Raw genomic sequence first — 21598 nt, 5'->3', positions numbered from 1 at the left:
GAATGAAGAGCATGAATAACTGACAGAAACACATATAATCTTGCACCCTTGAATGGATGATCTAGAAGATCACTCTTGTGAAAGCGAACAACATCAACATTAATTCACAAGCACCATCAGTGGAAGATGTCATGAAATGTATGTTTGATCTACCATCCTGGTAAGTGCATCTTCTTGTTTATGTGTTGCTGCAGTGTATTGTGTCAGTGAGTGGGGTAGCGCAGCGTGTGTGCACCATATGTGTGTATGTATAGTGTTGCAGCGTGGAGGACGGTGCACAATAGGAAGCGTATACTGTATGTCAGGATCTGGTTGCAATAGTTGATGCATATAAAGGCTGCTGAGTTTGACTAGTCAGGGACGTCACAGCTATATTTAGCAAGTGTTGCTTGTATCATTGCAGCGGTGCCTGTGGGACAATGTCAAACCATATCAGGGAAACCACTGTACACATTTTAATGTAAGTTAATGGGTAACGTCAGCAATTAGACACAAATTAATTCGTCACAAAGGAAAAAGGACACACAGTATATTATTATATAAAGCTTTTATTTTGAAAATACATTAAGTATCCTTTGTATAATGGTATAAAAAAAAGACACTCCCAGCCCAGAGTCCTTCAATGTGTCCTTGACAGTGGAGATCAATATGGAGTGAACAGAAAAATGGTTGATCTGGACAGACATTAAGCTGTAGTTCAGGGCATTATAGAACTGACTGATTAACTGTACGAAAATGACAATGGACTGTTGTGATAGAATGTATACATGATGTTTGGAACATTTCGAAATGAGAAAAGTTAAAAAGCACAAACAAAACGGCTGTTAATTTGTTGATCCACCAAACACTGTGGCTTCACAAGCATCTATGATGCATCTGCGTTGCTTCCAGTCTTGCTCTGACTGAGGGAGCAGGCCACGTAGCCAATCAGAGTGAGGTATTCCTGGAAGCTGACCTTTCCATCGTTGTTCTCATCCAGTCCTCGCTGCATCTCCTTAATGGCAGAGGAGCTGTTTGTATCCTGAACACAAAGGGTTAGAAAGAGGCAGACGGGAAATACTGTTAGTGTAAATATGGTAGCTCCTTATGAGAAATAAAGAAAAAAATGTTCCAATAAACTGATGGATTATTTGTGTACAGCGAAGGGTGATGGAGAACAGCAAAAAGTTATATAGTTCCTTACCTCCATGATGCCACCAAGCTTCTTATTTACCAGTTTCTGGAAGGCACTCCCGTTCAGGTTGTCCTTCCCCTTGGCAGAACCAATAAATGTGGTCACCACTGTTTTAATGGCTGCCTCCATATCTAGAGAGAGAGAGACAGGGACAAAAAGCAAAGCAGGAGAATTGAGTGTAGGAAGTGGCAAGAGGAGGAGAGATATGGCCATATCTTAGACACTCAGACATCATGCCGTTGGGTACAGTTCCCATGAGTTTTATTAATATGAAAATATATTGACGGTGGGTCTTGGGTGGATGAAAGGCTTTTTTCAGTTACTGAGTGCATCATTGCAGAAGAGCATCGTGACCTTGGAATACTTGTGCTCAGCTGACTGATCAAGAGTAGGGATTCATAATTAACTCTGGGCATTCATATTACATGCCATAATATATTAGTTATATTACAACATTCCACTTCACTTAGCATGTGTGATATGATTGGAAACATGCTGACATAAAATGCAATAAGTTCAGTTAAAAACTAATAACTGCAAAATAATAGTTATATTGATTAGCAAAGTCTGAATAGCCATTGAAGCCATGAATGCGCAGCACTGAAGATGAGACAAATATAATTCTCTGGTGATAACTGGATCACATCTTAAAATTGTATGTGAATTGGATATGTGTGGATATGTCCTCTGAACATAAACATGTGAGAAAGGTGAGACACACAAGTGATGTCAGCATAGAAGAAGAGGAGGAGAGGGGGGAAGAAGGGACAGAGCCTGGAGGCTTTTCCGAGGTAAACAGAGCGAGAGAGAGGGAGTGATGGAAGGTTGAAGAGGAGGGGAGTCTCTGAGGTAAACACAATGGAAGCTGTGATCTCTGACGGTGGACATCTGATCCCCAGAAGCCAGTGGGAGGCCACAGGTTCAGATTACTGCCTGCTGCCCATCTGCTGCAGCTCACATCCCCTCACACCGTTGGAATACACTGCATGCTGTGCTCAAGTATGAACAGTCAAACATCACATGGAGCCAATAGATTAAAGAAGCCTGAAACATCTAATGCTGCTGCTGCTGCTGACAGAATCTCAGAGTCACGTGAAGCTAAATCCTCAGATGAATAGTTTTAAGTTTTGGTTCATTTTACTCACCCCTATTGCTAGGTGGACCTTGCAGGAAGGACAGAAACAAGATGGAAACACATTTATGATTTCATTGGATGTCAAATCTAGTATCAAAACTATAGCTACGTCCCAATTCCATACTACATGCCAATACTACACACATTTTGATTATGTCGTACACACTGTAAAAGTGACAAACAGCCAGTTTGCATACTAACTCCACTTATTAAGTTTTTGAGCGTGCTGTTGATGAACACTATAGGTCTTTTCACTGCTACCATTTTGACATGTGACAGTAGGAAAACAAAGGTGTAAATAATAAAATGAATGATGGCTGAATTCCATTCAGTTTCATGGTCCTGGTATTGTGCATGCAGGCTCACTGTCACACTGTCATGGCTTACTGGGACACTTGAACAGAACAGTGCCATCGGTAAATGTTATTAGTAACACCTGTGCTTTTCCTACTATAACAAGTCAAGATGTCTGCTGTGAAAAAGGTCTGTTGTCTCACAACACAACACACAAATGAAAAAGAAGAGCCACTCACAGCTGCAGAAACTTAAAGTCACGATACATTATTTTTATTTAGAGAGTGCTCCAAAAAACAAACAAAAGATTTATCAAATCTTCTCCTTGTAAAGTTCATGTGACAGTGACTTCAGGCCAAAGACACAAGCTGTGTCCCAATTCCAAACTACATAATAAATCTATACAGGTTTTGAGTTTGTAGAGTTTAAGTTTGTCGTCTGTGGAAAAGTGACAAAATGAAGTTAAATAAAAACAGTTAGCATGCATACTAAAAAAAAACATGATTTTTTGGGTGTGCTGATGTACACTAGTACACTATTCTCCCCATAATGCAATTCAGGAAGTAAACGGAGGAGCTGCTAGTGCTAACAGCTGCAAAAGATTTAGAGTAATTGTGGATGGTGATAAAACAGGTCCAAGAAAACGTCAGAAAACAAATAATAACTAATAAAACCTACATGTTGAAGTTTGACTGTCATCAATGCACATATTGTATAATTTCCTGTTAGTATAAAACGATCAAGAAGGTTGCAAAAACAGTATATTGTGACAATTTGTCTGTAGTATATGTACTGTATACAATTAGTATGTCTTATGGAATTGGGACACACAGCTACGGTTTGATTGCCATCCATCATCCATTGCATCATTTCCTGTTGGTACAAAGAAATGTATGTTGATTTCTTGTGAACCAACTTCAAAAACACAACACTATGACAATTAGTAATTTGCATATATTGTACATTCTTGGTATGTGCGGAACAATAACTGCAAAAACAGTAGACTATGAAAATATTGTATGGAACTGGGTCATATAATGTTATGTGCCTGTGCAGCCTAATGTATCCAGACATATTTCAGCCAGCAGAGGGGTCTCTCAGGGTTTCTCCTCCCATTAAACTTTCTGTTGTCTCCACAAACAAGATTTCCAAGGCAACTGCTCACAGAAAATAAAAGGCCTGAATGAATGCTGCAGATACTCGAGTGGAGTTTGGTGTGAGGCCTTGCTGCAGGATTTCCAGTGTATTTTGGAAACTACCAGGAGGAAGCGGTGGCCACAGGATGGGTAATGATGATGGGTGCCTGTGGCGATGTTGTTGGAGTAACTGTAGAAGCTGGTAAATCTCCCATCTGACACAGATGTCACACCTCAATGCTTTCACTATGCACCCACACTGGCCGACACACAAAGACATACAGCTAGACAGACAGAAAGATAGAAAGACACACACACACACACACACACACACACACATACATATCTAAAGACGGACAACACAAATTAGGACTTCTGTTGCATTAACCTAATTACTGGGTGAGCGAGAGCAGGCACCCAAACCCTGGATTGTGTTTCATGTCTCCCTGCCATGCCAGCACACACACATGCACACAGAGGTGGACACACAACTCTTTCCTACATACAAGTGAGCATCTGTCATCAGCATGCTGTTCATTATTATTTAATAGGTTACTATAATTGTCCCAACACCTTCCTAACACCATCTACAAGACGAACAGCAGCACGGGAGCAGGCAGGCCAGCGTCTGTGTGTGTGTGCTTGTAGGCCATATATCAAAATGCCTGACAGGCCACCATCCATTAGAGTCTCTTCCGAGTGTAATGAGATGAACATGAAACCAAGTAGGCTTCGGTCAGAACTGGAGACATCGGGGCCACAGAATTACAAATGGATAGAAAGGAACATGTGGTAGGGTTTGTCTGATAAGAGCAAGAGGTGGCCTGACTGGGAGTGAGCGCTGAGTGCACATGAAGCTCGCCTGCAGCCTCTCAGCACATGTGCTCCATTCAGATTCAGAGCGTGGAGATAGCGATTACGATGACTCAATGCCTGTGTGAGGCCCAGTGCATAGTTTCATTTGCACTGATGGTCCTTCTTGTGGCATTTTACACCCAACCTTTTAAAATAAAGCAGTCTACTTGAGACCCATCGTCTCCAGCTGCACATATCTATGGATTATAACCAGGTTAACCAAAGAGTGCTATATTTTCCCCTTTTTTGAAGAGACCTAAAGTTGTTTACAAGTGACAAGGATTAGAGGAACATCTGATTTTATTTTATTTTTCTACTTACCTATTCTGTTTCTTACAATCCCTCAGACATATCTCGTCACCCCTGAAAGGGATCCTGATCACAGAGTGGAAAGTAAGGCACTGGCTGGTTTTGAATTTGATTAAATACATGTTTTGTGTTAACATGGTAAAAAAGTTATGTAATGTCAAATTAGGGAATCTAATATCTCTGGCAGAATTCAAGACCACTAAATGACCCCTTTGTCGTCTCTATAGCTTATTTTGGCCTACTTTATTGTTATTTATCTGTTTTCCTCAACTTTTTATGCTGCAATCTTGCAGGTCTTTTTTTCCCAAAAGAGGTTTCCAACCTCAATAAGACTTAAACAAAGAATAAATACATACAAATAGATATGTGTGTTGTACCACTTTGTACTATGTATTATGTCATTAGTGTTTAATTGTGGCATGAAGGTACTGCAGATGAAAATCAGGCTCTCAGTTAACACGTATGTATCATAGTGTATATGCATAGTACCTCCCACATAAACCAAACAAAGCATGACTTACGTGCAGACGTTGGTGAGTTTCGGGTATACTAAGTGTTGCAACTAGTTTTAAGGCTTGACAAGTACAAACCAGTTCACAGGTAAGTCAGAGAGGCCCACCCAGCCCAACCAGTCCACAACTCACCACCAAAAGGTCGGTGTATCTTTCATATCTCAATCAGTTTTGAATAGGCTGACCACAGAGCACACACATTATTCTGGCCGGGCACATGATAGTTCATGAGAAATGAATAATCCCAGTGGCCAGTCTGCTCCACCCTGGTCGAGTTGTTTGCCTTAGGTGTGACTGACTCACTTCCTCCGTGAGCATGTTACCTGTCATCGCCCAGGTAGCTGTTTCTCCTCCGCGTCATTAACAACACCAGGCCGACGCCATTCGACTCTCGCTACCGGAGTCTTATCATAACGTTAATAATTCAGCCTGATAAGAGCCAAATCTGACCGCCGTTACAACGATCACAGTATGACTGTTTAGCGGGGCGAAAACGGCCCCGGCGCATACGCCAAAACCAGTCAGCGCCGTGCGTAACGGAGATGTCAGGGGCTTGCCCGGGTCCCCACGTTTAGATTTAGCCCTAACTAATCCTGACAATTTGTAGGGCGGCCAGAGGCAGGACTGACACACAGCAAATAAATAAGTAAACGTGACTCGAGACTCCAGTTTCTCTGGAAGTGTAAAGGGATTGGAGTTAGATTACCAAGAAGGAGAACCTGAGCCTTGCGGCCACCAAGATGGGCAATGACAATAGAGACGCTCGCTAATTATGCAAAAGTCACGACACAGTAGAGGAAATAAGCTAAACTGATGATTTTTTTTGCCAAGAAAACCGTTCGGATGCATTAGCACAATAATGTCCAGTCACTAGAGAGGTTCAGCGCATAAATCCAGGATCAGAATAAAGCAGACTCACCGTTAGGACAGGAAAACAAAAGGCAAGAAACTGTTTCACTGGTAGCTGCTCTCGTTCTCTCTCACAGATCCTCCTCCTCAGACTTCAGCAAGATTAACCAGCAACACATATCTTTTCCGTGATTTAACTTCTCACTCGGGCCAACTCTTTTTTTTTTTTTTCTCATTGTCATAGGGCGTGTGCCTGGGAGAGGAGGAATGTGGAAAGAGGCGCAGCTTGAGCAACACTGCAGTTTTTCCAACATTTCCGTTGTTCAAGAAAACACTGCAAGTCTCTATAATTCAGTTTTTTTGTATGCTTGCACATTTATCTCTGCATTCTTTTTTTCTGGCACACTGTCTCTCAACATGTAGGAACAAGCGCGCGCTCAAATCGAAGCGCGCGCGTGTTGAAAAGCTTTCCAAAGACAGATGCATTCAAGCCACACCCTGAAACTTTACTCACTTGTGTAAAGAATGGAAAGATAGTGTTGACTAGAAAGGAAACTCGAGACACACTAACAAATGAAGGCCCGAGCAGCAGGAAACACACTCGTATTTACATTTTATTTAGATTTTTATTCCCAGCTTTAAACACCACTCCTGTTTGTGTCCTGGAGGGAGATGATAAACACCACAAAATGCGTTTTCCAAGAATTAGACAAGCCTAGAATACAAAGTGCTAAATCTCAGTTTTCAGAGAAAGCATTCCCATTCTGCAGCTCCCTCAGCAGACCTGTAAGCACAAGCAGCTGTGTGTGTGTGTGTGTGTGTGTGTGTGTGTGTGTGTGTGCTGGGAAACAGCTTGGAGGACTGGTTCTAATATTGCTGAAATCGTTCAATAGTATTTTGTGACAGAGTCTGTGCCAGTTTGGCAGTCGCTGGTGAGAGGTCGGGGTGAGAAGAAATGCAGACTGCAGATAAAAACACAGCCTTATGCAGTTGAAACAGACTTTAGGGTGTTTTCCATTTGGCTGTTTTCCCATTTTGTCAAACTGTATGGCACACAGACAAGTCAGTAACACACATGCAACTGTAACAGAGTATCTGAGGACACTCTATTGGCTGAACCCCCCCTGTTTGCTTGCAAGATGCCCAATCAGCTGCCAGAACTCCGGGAAGTTGACCTCTCCATCATTGTTCTTGTCCAATGAACTCATAAGATGGTCAACGGCAGCGGGGTCACCAGCATTCTGCAGGAAAACAGGAAGATACCACATCAAATGCTAAAAAAACAAAAGATGTGAGTCAGTGTGGACCAACTATGATGTTATTGGTTGTGTGTGTGGGGCGATGAGGCAGAGGCAAGCTGACACCACTGGCACGTACACCAGTTAAATAATTCATGCAACATCAGCAGAGGTGGTTTGGCACAAGGATCTATGGCTCTGTCACCATCTAGTGGCCAGGGGGATCATTTCTGTTCATGCTGGCAGAATCATATGGAATTTTCCACACTTGGAAAAGGCAGCCCTGTATTTTTGTGTTGGGCCTCAGGAACTACTACTCTCTGCCATTGTGCTCTGGTTAAACATGCAGAGTGCAGGCAACACAACCTCAACTAGAGTGAAACTTCGAAGTCTCTGAAGGGCGGCAACTTATGAGAAACTCATTGTTTTTATGGAATGCAGGGAAACATTAAATGTAGCGTTATATCCTGTGTCCCAACAGGAGATACTCCTCATTCCTGCTAAAGTTCACAGGCAGGAGTGGAAAGAGTAACATGTTCTGAAATTATCTTTTCAAATACTGTTATTTGACTTAGAAGTACAGTAAGACATGCGTTAAGAACTGCCCACGTAGAAGAACAGAAGTAGCCTTTTGAAGACAAGTATGACTAACAGCTAATTATACGGTCAGAGCTAAAAGGGCCAATGTGGCATCCAGATGATACCCATTTCAATATCAAGCCGCCCTTAGGAGAAAGCTTTTTCGACTGGCAAACAAAGAGATTCAGAACTAACTTAGAATATCTTCCTGACTGTCCTGTATCGGTTTGACTGCAGGTGACTCTTGTCTTCCAAACAGGTAGCTGAGTACAGTACTTCATCACAAATCTACAGATAAGGCTGGTGATATTCTATGTTTTCATTATTGTCAACCACTCCCATGAAAAGACAAAAACAACAAGGCGCTGTCCGTCTCTAAATACTTCCAGAAGTCCCCAGTCTGTCTGTGGCTCTCAGCCACAAATCCATTTGTTCCAACTAAAGATGAAGATCTTTAGCCCCAAATACTTTTACTCTTAAAAAAGGCGTGACAGTGAAGTGATTCACTAAAACAGCTCAGCACTGTAGCTTTTAGCAAATGTTACTCCAAAAGGAGTAAATAGTACATTTGTTGGGGACTATTAGATTAATACACATTTATTGCACTGCAAAATTTATGGCAGCAGGACGATGTAATCACCAGTGCCCACGTTCATGAAAATGAAAGACCATGTCACTCTGTGTGGCTGACTAATGTGATTTTAAAAGATTTTGGACAACAATGGAGCTCTACGGCACCGATGAATAAGCTATGTTAGGCTTTGGAAACACTTTGATCAAATCATTGTTGGTTTTGTTTTTTTCATGGGACTTGTTGACAAGAGTAAAAATATGGAATATCACATTATTCTTCTTGAGTAAAATAACTACCAGTTTAGAATAAACTCAAAAGAGAACAAGTATATTATATGCTTTTAGTTACTTATTTTCCATCTGTGCAGCACTTTGAAGCAAAAACATACAAAACTAAAAGCAACTGCTAAATATTTCAATGGGTGTCATAGATACTGTTACATTTTAGACCAATAAGTAAACTACACAAATACAAGTACACCACACTAGTGCTTCACTGCAGTGTTGCTGTTTGTTAAACCTACAATCCTTACCTTGACAAAGTTAGGGAGCTCTGATGTGACCAGTCTGTGGAACTCATCTCTGCTCAGTGTGTCACAGGAACCATCACTGCCAGCGTACGCCTTGAACTGGGACACCAGCACATCAATAGCAGACTCCATCACAAGCTGAGAGGAACATAGGGAGGATATTCGGCCAGTATTTCAGGAAAGATACAAATGCTGTTCATAATAATAAATAAATAAATAAATAATAATAATGACTTTCCAAAATACAGTTAATTTATGGTATAGATTAGGTTCAAGCTAGAATAGAAGAGCAACAACAACAGCACCTTTAACTAGAATTTGATCTGGCAACACAAATCATACTCACCTAGTCAGGTATGTGTGTGGGGCAAGTCTTCCTGGTCTTTTTCTAGGCTACCTCTCCTGGTGAAGAAGATAAATCATCCACTAATTTCTCTCTATATATTTACAGCTTGTGTTTTCTGTGTTTTCATTGCAACAAGTAAAACATTAATTAAACCATGTTTCCCAAACACCACTGACCTTTTTCCATGACGTGGTTGCATTCTCGGATGCAATTTCAGCGTGTAACTAGTCTCTGGCAGGAGTTACGGATTACTGGATGACTCACCTCCTTCAGGAAAACCCAAGGAGTTGGGACTGGTTAAATATATTACAATGTGTGTGCACAAATAATGTTTTGCTCAGTTCATGCATGGACAATAGTCTCACATTTTTCCTTTGCTTTGTATGAGTTCTAAACTGTGGGCGAAATGCTGTAGAGAGCAAAAAGAAAGCAGTAAATCAGGTATAATTATACAGTCTGTGTTGCAAAAACTTTTGAGAATGAGGCACTTGGGTTTCAGCTCAGAAAAGTTAAGCCAAAGCTCTGACAGGATGTGCACAATTGGCATATTAGGGAGGCAGTTAGCGCTAACAAGCACAATGGCTTTATCATCCAAATATCCCCACACCTAGTTTTCTCGTCTCAGCTGCATGACACACACACACAAACACACACACATCTATATCCCCATGCACCTGAAACAGCAGTCTACAGCTCTTCTCCTTCCATTCCCTCGGCCATCATTGAGGAAGGAGAGTGCAGCTACTAACACAAAATAAATGGCTTACAGAGAGGACTGAGAGATCATATACTGTGGTATTAAAGCATCAGGGTTTTCCATGGGGCGACGCTGCTAGTTGCCTTATGATTAATGTCTCGCGATTGATGCTTAGCTGTAGGTGTATCTGCGTCTAAGGATTTGTTGGTATATATTTCAAAACATAATTGATACTTCTTGAATTCCTTGATTGCCTGCTGCACCCACTCATCCAGCATTTGGCCTTGAGAGCAGTTTCATGCAAAAAGAAAGTGTGGGAAAAACTCAGAAGTCCTTAAAGTAATACACATATATAGCAGTGCTGATTTACAGTGTGTCCACAGACTTCATTAGGTAGTTTACAGTACAGATAAGTGTGTGGTAGGGAATGTTAACCTGCATGAAATGTTGCTGTTGCCACAGAGGCAGCAGTACAGATTCCACATGTTTCTGTTTGTGTGACATTACTGCTTGAGCTACACTATAGCAGTTTCATCACATTATGAGGAGGAATCAAAGGTGGAACGTCACCTCACATGCAGATCTTAGTTATGTATATGTAACATATCTATACCGATAAACAGTATTCATGTACCAGGCTGGTACTCCAGGTTCTAGTCTCGAACATGCACAATAATTGACAAAACAGACTCAGTGACTGAATGATGCGAAGTTACAAAGTCATCAACCTCACCCTCTCCCTTCTTCTTTTCCTCTGCTACCATCAGCCATGTTGTTGTTCCACCCATCCAGATACAGGGAATATAAAAAGGAAGGGACGGCAGAAAAAGTATCCCAGAGGACAGAAAGAGGATGATGTTAACATCAGTCTGGCAAAAGCAATCCACGGTCCATGGATAGGCGTAGATTCCTCTGCAATGGCACACACAGTAATACATCACTCATGCTGTATTAACCTGTCAGCAAATAAGTAACAACTGTTTACAGATTTCACTGTAAGTTTCAACAGAACTTGGTGGGAAAAATGTGCAAACAACCATAAACTTAATATTCCATAAAACCAAAGACCTCACCTTCTTTCTAAGCTTGAAAATCCAACCGGATCAAATTCAGAAAAAGCATGACGACCTGAAATCACTGGGTCTAATAAAATGAGCAGATGTTTGCAGGTGGCATTCTTTGAAGATAACATTTTAAACAAGTGAGTGAAAAGAAGACAAAATCAAGTTATTTCATCACAAGGATGCACAAAATTTATTATTCTGCTCTTATGACAGTAACAGGGGCCAATATGAACATCCTAACATACAAAGCTCTCTATGCTACTACAAAGCCCACTCAGTATGTGGTTCTGATACCCTCTGAAAAACAGTCTCTAAGTGGCTACAGGCCCTCGAATCAGCAACATTTCGCAAGTTAGCGTGTACACAGACAAAGAAAACAAGCTTTTTTTGGGAAACTATTTGATCGAACTAATCAATAAAAACAAATGCTACATTCATGATAAAACAACAATGAAAGACATTTTAGTGCACAAGTTCTGTACCTGAAAAGAAATATTCGTGCTCAACACGTTGATATCTTATGTGCCAACCAATTAATTAATTTAATCTATATTATGCCATCCTCTATAAATTAAGTTAATTATATATTTCTGCATTTCAGCATAGTTCTTTTAACACATTTAATGCAATATGTACATTCAAAAACAAAATCAATGCAGACTTCTCTAATTCCACTAAGGTTTTTTTCAGCAGTTCATGTTCACTCCACCTGTTATAAAAACTGTTAATGATTTAAAGATAATCTGACATTAAGTGTCAGGCTAAATCAATTAAAACATAAAAATGGCATACTGTAGATACAGTACATACTGTAGATCAGTGAATAGGTAGATTTCAACAGTGCATATTGCTGTTTGCAGAGGAAGAGGTGTAGTGTGTGAATAAGACTATACAGCGTCTATTCTTGGAGTCAAAGCAGAGTAACATCCCACTCAATCTAACAGGTTTAACCTCCCCTATGCAAAGGGTGTACTAATGTACTAATGTGTGTGCATGTGCATTGGTGAAATACAAAACGACCCAACACAGTGACATTAAATTAGAAGTTGAACTTCTTGCACAACAGATGGAAGGGGAAAATAGGATCCTGTGAAAAGGACGACAGGATGATAAATGTCTACTTGTAAGCATTTGTGGTCCGATATAAAATGTTCCCTTTGAATAACACCTCATCCGTCATGACTGCTCTTAGCTACTCTTAACAGATCCTTCAATTCCATCACTTCATCAGCCACGTCCTCGTCCGCTCTCCTTCCTCCATTCCCCTTTGGATCGCTCCTCTTTCTCTCCAGCTCCTGGCACTGAAAACTTTTTCATGACTTCTCTTTCAAACCCCTCCATTTCTTCCTCTATGGCGCTATCCTCCTCCTCCTCCTCTTCCCTGTTCTCATCCCCTTCCACCATGTCTTCCAAAATATCTCCCAAATCCTCGGCGAACTCCTGAAAGCTCATCTGGTCATGAACAAAGACTCCCTCCTTGAAGAATTCAGTGGCCAGCTTTTTGAGCTCTTCTCTTTTGGATTCATCCACTCCGGCCTCCTCTGCCTTGGCCAGGTATGTTTGCAGGACGGCCTCAAACTCAGGAAAGGGGACAGGGAGCAGCCCCTCGGCCTGAGCACAGGTGTCCAATGAGTTGCACTGCTGTGGTGGTTTGAGGTTGTGCTGCAGGCGGTCTCTTTGTTGGACCCAGTACTCGGGCTGTTCCAGGGAGGGTTGGCGGTGTGTGTGAGGAGGCTTCCTGTCTCCCCACGGATGCTCTTCATCGTGGCCGTGATTACGGGTAAATTTATGCTCATCTTTGTGTTTCTGGGAGCTTGATCTGTCCTTTTTCCAGTCTCCGTTGTGTTGTTTTTCTTTCTGTCCTCCTCTCTTCCACTGCTCTTCTTTCTTTTCCCACTGTTTCCTCTCATCAGTCCTCTTCCATTCCTTATCATCTTTACCATTTTTACTCTTCCACTCGTTCTCGTTCCACTGTTTCCTCTCATCCCTCCCCCTCCTGTCTTTACCTTGGTTTTTGCTCTCTTCCCACTGTTTCCTTTCACCCTTTCCTTTCCTTTCTTTACTCTTCCAGTCATTGTCTTTCTTCCACTCTTTCTTCTCCCCTTTCTCTTTCCAATCTTTTGTCTCCCATTTCTCTTTGCCACGTTCCTTGAAGCCCTCTTTTCCTTTCTTCCATTCCTTCTCTCCCTTCCATTCCTCCTTGCCCTTGCACTTCTCTCCATGGTCTTTTCCTACTTTCCAATCCTTCTTCTCCTCCTTACCCCTCCATTGTTTACCCTCATTCATTTTCTCCTGCTTTGCCTTTTTCCATTCTTTGTCCTCCTTCAATTCTTTTCTCTTACTCTTTTCTGTCCGGTCTGTCTTCCCTTCCCTATCCTTCCATGGCTTTCCTTCATCACCTCTGCTAGCCTTTTCTTTCTTCCAGTCTTTCTCTTTCCACTGTTTTGTCTCATCACTGTGCTTATTTTGCTTTCCTTTCTTATCTTTCTCCTTGTCAAACTTTCCTTGCTCATGCTTTCCCTTCTTCCATTCTGTTTTACCTCCATCTTTGCGCTCCTTTTTCTCTCCTTCCTTCCATTCAGATTTTTCTCTCTCTTTCCACTCCTTCCTCTCGCCCATGTCATTTTTATCCTTCTTCATATCTTTCTTTTTCTCTCTCTGGTCATCCAATGGCTTCCTAGGCTGTCTCTCTGTAGATCCAGCTGTTCCCCGCGTGTTGTCCTCTGGCTGGCCACTGGAGGGCGCTGCAGCGGGCTTCATAGCTGCTTGAGCTGCTTCACTGACTGCTAAAGGAAACACAAGAAGTCACTACAGCTAGAAAGATGAATGAGCATTCAAGTGAGAATAACAGAAAAGAGGAAAAAGGAAGAAACATACTGCACTTTCCCTAGCTGTGTTATAACTATCATCCTTCTACATCGTCTACCCTCCTCCACGCCCCCTCCCTACCTCCACCCTCTGGCCCTTTGTACCTGAGGAGAGTTTTAATTCAGTCACAGTGGATCTCAGAGTTTCTACTTCTTTCTGTAGGGCCGGGACAGACTCCAGCTCTCTCTTCATCCTCTCGTTCTCTTTCTGAAGGACAGGGAGAGATGCCATTTCTTTCTTCAACCTACTGTTTTCCTTCTCCACCTCATCCCACCGCAGCTGCCCCGTTGCTCCCTCTGCTGCCTGTCCCTTGGCTACTTTTAGCTCTTCTTTCTGAGCCTGTTTGGGAAAAAAGAACAGGAGAAAAGGGTCCTGTGAGAATATTACACACTCAGTGACACGTTTATGCACAGACACACAGTCATGTATATAGAGAGAGACAGAATGGAGTCACACCTGAAGTTGGGCTTGTAGCACAGAAATCTGCTGGTTCCCTTTGGCTAACTTATTTAGAAGCTCTGTACTGTCAGCATCTACTGGGGGTGGAGGAACCTCTGGATTAAGCCACTCCTGTCAACAAATTGCACACACAGTACAAAACAACGGCAAGATTTTAGATGACTTCTCAGAATTAGCATTGCCAGGCAGAGCAGTCGAGAAGTGAGAGAACAGTACGTGTTGATGAGACGGGAAAGAACAAAAGTCCAGAGTAGCACAGTTGGCAGACAATAGCAGTAATGCTGCCAGTGTTGTGGGTGGTCTCCTACTGAGCATATCACACTAAAAATCCACATGGTGGTACTTGATGTACTGTACAATGGTGTTATAAAATAAAAGTTAGAACAGAGAGAACACAGACAGAATAGAAGGAGAAAAAAAGAAGTGACAAACTGACACTGAACTGACCTGTTTTCCTGGTAACTCTGCATCTTTCAGCTCCCTTGTACCATAGTCACTCTCTGCAAATGTATGAAGCAAAGCTAAATGTTGTGTGAATAATACATGGTCAAAGAATATCAGCAAAAGCTTTATACTCCATTGCATATCATTGAAAAAAATGGCACCTACCCAAACAACAATCAGGGTTTTTATAATAAAATGTGTACTCCTCAGCTGAGTATGGACAAATATATATACTATATAATATCATTAAAAATCAAAATGAAAGGTTATGGACAATATATCTATTGCTGGTTGAAAACCATGTATCTCCTTTTATTTATCCTCTATGTTCTTGCAAAGGATTTACACGAATCATGCTCAGGAAAATTCATACAAACCTAAAGAAATGATTGGTTTACAATGTGGTGATGTGGTACAAGGTTTTCATTTAACAACAGCAAATAAGCCTTGTTGCAAAAGTGAATTAAGCAATCTGACTCTCTCTCTCTTGCATGCTTAAAAGCATGCAGTGCTTTTAAAAAGTGTCATATGCAAAACAGTTTTTTCTGCATGCACATTCACACATACAAACACATGCTGTGGGCAAGAAAGCACTCATTCACTCACTCACACACGTGTACACACACAACCTACCCTCATCCAGGTCCATGAAGACACCTGCAGGTATAATACACCTCAGTCTCAGTACCATTAACACAGTCGCAGGCAAAACAAAATGGGATATTTACCTCCTCAACAGGTCATATGGGGATTCCTACCTGAGAAAAAGATGGTGCCGAGGCCGACCAGAATGACAGCACCCAGGATGCACTTGTTCACAGAGAACCCGCTGTCTTCGTCTCGCTGTGGCAGCTGGAACTCTTCCTCTCCTTCCTCTTCCTCCTCTGTTCTTCCGATTCGCTCCAGAGCTGCTAAGAGAGACCTCCTTCTCCTCACCTCTGGCTCTCCCCCCTCTCCCGTCCTCTCCTCACCCACCTCTGAATCTACAGGGGAGTCTGGAGCAGTGGAAGGGAAGAGTATGAAGCTATTGTTAAAGTATATAAAGTATATACATATATTACTTTCCAAATTACAGGTTTAATCTATTTTATGGGCACCCCCCAAGGCGTAAATATTCAAAAAGCAGATCATTTAATGTGTAGGGATCCATTAGACTTTTTTATTTTCTGCCATCTTTATTATTGTAAACAAAGCTGTTGCACATTTACTCTTGCACTTACATAGTTGATGTTAGATAGCACAGCAGCTATGGCGCTGTAACTGGTCTGATGCTGCAGTATGAGACAAAACTCCTCGTGGGAGGTACGACTTGCTTCTTTATTCGCTCTGCTGTGCATGGCACGCTGGTTAATTAGCTCCATTGCCATTCCTTATTTTCCTTTAAACTGCTTAAATCTTGAATGTATTGGCTGGAAAGAGATTCAAATGCCTCATTTTGGAACTTCTGGCACCTTGAAACAACAGTGTTAAAAGTTTCCAAACTATTTGCATCACATTTTATTGTTAATGGAGTGATGGTACTATAAATGGGCACTGTAACAAACTCACTGACACTGAACTCTAGTTGGTAAACAAAAAGTGTATGAAAGAAATGCACAACAGAGCAAAAGAAGACTCATTTTTTAATGCTGTAGTGAGGAAAAGCGCTGCAGACCAAAAAACACCACACTGCAAAAAACTTTAGAGGTCTCAGTCCCTCTGAAGCCAATTTACTTCTGCAGGGTGTCATGCAACTAAAAGTTTCTGTCACATCATGCTCCCAGCCTCATACCAACCACAGCCTCTCCAGACAACCTCCTGGCCCAGATACTGAACAATTCCATTACCAGCTGGTCCACCAAGTACACTTCAAACACAAATAGTACATACCACTTAGTCTCCACAAAATAAAGGTAAGGATACCAGGTGATGATCTTTGCCTTGTACACATGATAAAAAGTGATGCTTATAATAATAATGTAATAATGACATGACTAAAGTCTTGTTGTTCATACCTGCCTGTTTCCCTACGTCAGTCGTCCTCAGAGACAGGTCTGACTCCTCCCCTTCCTGTTGTAGCCCTTCACCATTTAGTGGATGCAGTGTTCCTTCCTGTTCGAGCCTCTCTTCCTCCTGTGTGAACTCCACCCCTCCCAGAGTCTCTGTGCTCGGCTGTGAGGCTGGGAGCTCATCAGGGGAGGGGGTTATGTGGGTGTAGGAGTCAGAAAATGAATCGGGGTCTGGGCTGGACTGTGCCAGGCCCTCAGGTAGGCCCTCTGACTGGCTGAGTGCATCACTGCCAGGGACAAAGCTGCCGGAGACTTCCAAAGAGGTGGGAACAGGGGCATCAGTGACGGTGGTGGGTGAGGAGGTGTGTTGCTCTGTGCTTGTGTCTCCACTTAGCTCCACTGATTTTTCTTCTGATATCTGGGTATAAGAATCAGGTAAGTAAAAATCTTTAAGGTATTACATTCAGTCAAAGGTTTTAGAGCTCCCTTGTTGTATTTTTGGTTTAAGCACACCAATACGCCTAATTCAAAAGCAAAAGTTTGACATTTTGAGCAGGGAGTTAGATGAGAAGTTCCATACCACACTTGTATCTGTACAGTAAATATAAAGCTACAGCCAGTTAGCTTAGTTTAGCACAAAGACTGGTCAGGGGGAAGGGATCTAGCTCTGTCCATAAGTAACAAAATAGCTCCTAGTTTACTAATTAACATGCTACATCTCACTTTATATCTTGTTTAATCTGTACAAAAAACAATGTGCAAAAACATCTGTTTTAGGGGGCGTTACGTGCTGGACTTTCTATAGACTTCAGGAAGTTACCGGTCATGGTCAAGAAACGGTCCACAATAATCCATTGGATATTGTTACCTTTGAGCTGTGCCACGCTAGCTGTTTCCAGTCTTTATGTTAAGATAAGCTAGCAAGGTACTGGCTGTAGCCCTATAATTAATGGACATATATGAGATTGGTATTGATATTCTCATCTAACTCTGCCAGAAATGTCAAACCATCCCCTTAGTGAAATGTTTGTGACGTTCTGCATTTTGTGCATCTAACTTTAATAATGCCCTTGCTAAAAAACAAATTAAATAAACTTAGATATATATTTTAAGTTCTTTAAATAGAAACTTTCTGTTTAACATTATTTTATAACTCTTGTCACGAAGTTGTAGCCTGGTAACAGCTGAAATTAGTCATCTTCTAGGTATGAATACTTAGTTAGAAGGGTGATAATGTGGCTACACACCCATTGGCCAATCAGAATCAAGTACTCCTGATGGCTATGGTATAAGCAGTTTAAATGTATATCCTCTGGCAATCATTCATTCTTCATTGGCCAATCATGACTACATATACAGCTAAACTGTGTAACAAATATGACATGACAGGTAATGATGTGTATCGCGGTCTTACCAGGTGGCCCTCCACAGGGAGCCCCTCTGCAGTCTCTGCACTGTTTGCAGGCTGGTTCTCCCCAGAACCTGGCTCATTAAACACAGAAAAAGGAGGCACGAATGGAGACATTTAGAGCAATAGTTTAACTTTAGTTCAATTGTGACTCTTTGAAATGCAGCAATTCTACTTTGGAATACCTGTCACCAGCTCAAATGATGAGCTGTGGTAATGTGGTACATAAAATAAAAATGAAAATATGTGATATATTATTTTTCCATTTTCAGGTTGTTTTATTAATTAATTATCAGAGGAGGCAAATGGACAAAGGTAAGTAAGTAAAGATTATAAACTAGAATTTATAAAAGGTTTGTGTGCTTTATCCTGTGCCATAAATAATCTCACAATCCTTTATTGTGACAAACACCTGCTGCAGATGCAAGGCTTTCTTCATGGTGCTCTGTCCCCTCTGCCAAAGGCCTCAGGGTTTCAGCGACAGTCTCCTGAGACAAACAGACAAACAACAGAGAGTCAAAGGACAAAAACACTCATTATTAACATTATCACCATTTAGATATCAGAGCTAGAGCAATCTAGGTTAATCTGAATATACCGTCTATCTTTCTGAATAATAGTCAAAATCACAAAAAAGAAAAGAAACAAAGACGGTCTTATTACAGAAACCTACTTCATATTCAGGTGACCCAAAAGAAAATCAATTGGGACAAGGAGTTTTCTTTTTTAAAAATAATGCATTTCCAATGAGGTCATGCACAGCGACTCCACATGTTCCTATGCTCTTTGCAGAGTGGTGATACCTCAGGAGTGAGGATGGTCCAGCTGTTGTTAGCACTGCTGCCACCAGACATGGCCCCCCGAGAGGCTTTGCCTGTCTCCTGCAACACAAGAGGAACATACAGAGCGGATTGCATGATTAGTAGTAGTTCACAGAGACGAAATTAAGGTGATATTTGTGGCTTCCTTTATAAGATACTGAAGCGACAGCCAACAACCCCAAGGTGTATTGTTCAGAGGCCTGCCACTAGTCCACAATGACAGGTGACAGTGTGAGTACTGCAGCTGAATTTACATCCTCTCTTTACCCATGCACAGGATTTGAATACATGCCTTTGCTATTCAGCCTCACCCCTTCTGCCAATAAAAGGACCTACTGTAACCATTTGTTAACACATCGCTGTGTGTGTGTGTGTGTGTGTGTTTGTGCAGGAAGTCTAATTCCCTGGGACCATTCAGCTCTTCATTAGTAGTTTGTGTGCGTTGTGGGTTTTTTGGTCACCCTGGCTTTTGACTAGCTGGGAAATGTTTTGGCAGAGACACGGGTAACTAAGGCTGGCACTATTCTGGAGATACAGACAGCAGAATAGGCTGTCCATTTCAAAGCTACTGGTCTGTTAATACATGTCTACAAACCACCAAAATTCAACTGTATACTATGGGTACCTATTACTAAGGAATTACACATTTTACGGTAAGATAAACATTTGGTGCAATTGTTTTATTGTACCTGAACAACACAACTCTTTCCAGACCAAGATCACTCAAGCGAAAACACAGACTGATTAACTGACAAACCCTAACCCATTTCAATTTCACCACCTGATCAGATACAAGTGTCAGGTTTTACAGCTTTTCTTTTCAAACTGCAGGGGATTACATAACAGATGTATGCATATTTATTATGTGTAGTCTGGCTTTCTTCAGTGAATACAGAAACAACTAACCACTTAAGTTAACATCACATCATCTGGGTAATGACACACTTCACTCCCCAAATTCAATTCTCTCCCAGCTCCACAATTTAGGTCTCCTAATCGAGTGCCTCCCAAGAGAAGTCTTCTGAATCTAGCCTAGGGCCCTTGGAGCATTGAGGAGCATATAGTGGAATGGCTTAAATAGATACCAGCTAAATATAGCTACCATGAGATTGACTAGAGACAGAAAGAGGGAGCATGCAGAAGATGGCCATGGGGAACACAACTGAGGCAGAAATGCATTTTAAGGACAGTGTTTAAAGGATTATTCTAAATTCACCACAATGCCGGTGGCTTTAAACAGAGAGAAAATAATTTTCACTGCTGTAGTTTGGACTTACTCTCTGATTTTTATGAGTAATATCTAATTTAACCTGTAAAGCTCAAGCTTTTGGAGGCTAGGTTTCATCATATCTTAGGTTTATATGTTCATAGTCGTCAAATTTACAAATACTTAACACTCTGCCTGATCTCAGTTTATTAATAGCTTTTCAAACAAACAATAATCTGCCTTCAGTTTAGTTTATATGCCACCTAAAATTGCATTAGACAATAGTGGCCACACTTTTTTTCTTGAGCAAAATACCTTCAAATATATGACTACAGCTGTAGGCCTAATCTTATTATCTTCGTCTCAGCACGGAAAAATTGCCAAAAAAGGTCAAGAGAATAAACTGCAGGACAGGCCATTAGGACAGCAACGTTGGGCTGTCAGCAAACGCACCATAACTAGCTTGTTCACAGCAGCATCCTCAACAAATGTAGACAGTTCAACACATTATTATGCAGCTAGATGGACTGTTTTTACTGTCTGAAGGGGCATGAAGCCTCAGACAGGAAATGTCATATGGCGATGTGCTAAAAGAAAAACAAAGACTTAAACTCAGAAATATCACTTTTTAAACGTGTTGAAGGCCAGTGTGAGTACGGCAAATCACTAAACGGCTCAAATAACACGAAAATTGTTAGCATTAGCCAGTAAAAACAAAACTTTCCAACCGTTACAACAGTAAGTCGAGCAACCAGGAAAAGTAAGTGAAATGACGTTGGCGACGCATTAGAAGAAAAAACAACAATAGAGGAGACGTTTTAACATTGTAATAAAAACACTTGTAAGCTACTTCCAAATTCAGGTCATTCTTACCGTGGTCGGTCGCTTTACTTCAGACCCCACAGTCTGTCACAGATACGGCAGATACTTCTGAGTCTCCCCATCCAACTTGGTAACTTGAACGTGCCTCCTGAACTTGCATGATCCACGCGCCTCTCGTCCAATCACAGAAAGCTTTCGCTCTGGTCCCGCCCCTTGCCTTCTAGCTCGACCAATGGCAATGCGGCGTCACTGTACTTTCTCTGGGAAGGCTTCCAAGTTGATTGACAGAC

The 21598-nt window shown here is 41.5% G+C and overlaps 3 protein-coding genes across 7 annotated transcripts; all 3 read right to left on the bottom strand.

Moving 5' to 3' along the window:
* Nucleotides 1-530: 530 nt before the first annotated feature.
* Nucleotides 531-6490, bottom strand: LOC139290396 (protein S100-A13). The gene is made up of 3 exons (XM_070912166.1): nucleotides 6335-6490; nucleotides 1184-1305; nucleotides 531-1021 (listed from the first exon to the last, which is right to left on the bottom strand). The coding sequence occupies exons 2-3, from the start codon at nucleotides 1301-1303 to the stop codon at nucleotides 866-868; spliced, it is 276 nt and encodes a 91-aa protein (XP_070768267.1). The 5' UTR covers nucleotides 1304-1305; nucleotides 6335-6490; the 3' UTR covers nucleotides 531-865.
* An 880-nt stretch (nucleotides 6491-7370) lies between these two features.
* Nucleotides 7371-9620, bottom strand: LOC139290733 (protein S100-A11-like). The gene is made up of 3 exons (XM_070912585.1): nucleotides 9531-9620; nucleotides 9188-9322; nucleotides 7371-7505 (listed from the first exon to the last, which is right to left on the bottom strand). The coding sequence occupies exons 2-3, from the start codon at nucleotides 9314-9316 to the stop codon at nucleotides 7371-7373; spliced, it is 264 nt and encodes an 87-aa protein (XP_070768686.1). The 5' UTR covers nucleotides 9317-9322; nucleotides 9531-9620.
* Nucleotides 9621-11449: 1829 nt separating this feature from the next.
* pbxip1b (pre-B-cell leukemia homeobox interacting protein 1b) lies at nucleotides 11450-21429 on the bottom strand. Of its 5 annotated transcripts, none has more exons than XM_070912377.1 (11): nucleotides 21360-21429; nucleotides 19262-19339; nucleotides 18871-18946; nucleotides 18465-18532; nucleotides 17057-17468; nucleotides 15821-16057; nucleotides 15696-15719; nucleotides 15066-15118; nucleotides 14616-14729; nucleotides 14264-14498; nucleotides 11450-14077 (listed from the first exon to the last, which is right to left on the bottom strand). In XM_070912377.1, the coding sequence occupies exons 2-11, from the start codon at nucleotides 19310-19312 to the stop codon at nucleotides 12519-12521; spliced, it is 2829 nt and encodes a 942-aa protein (XP_070768478.1). In that variant the 5' UTR covers nucleotides 19313-19339; nucleotides 21360-21429; the 3' UTR covers nucleotides 11450-12518. The 5 variants fall into 5 exon arrangements, with proteins under 5 accessions (XP_070768478.1, XP_070768479.1, XP_070768482.1 ...); XM_070912378.1 differs by having other exon boundaries at nucleotides 11450-14074; XM_070912381.1 differs by having other exon boundaries at nucleotides 14408-14498.
* Nucleotides 21430-21598: the final 169 nt, after the last annotated feature.

The sequence above is a fragment of the Enoplosus armatus genome, chromosome 9, assembly GCF_043641665.1.
Source record: "Enoplosus armatus isolate fEnoArm2 chromosome 9, fEnoArm2.hap1, whole genome shotgun sequence".
NCBI lineage: Eukaryota > Metazoa > Chordata > Actinopteri > Centrarchiformes > Enoplosidae > Enoplosus > Enoplosus armatus.
Note: the sequence above shows the minus strand (reverse complement) of the source record. Positions and strands in the feature narration are given on the sequence as shown.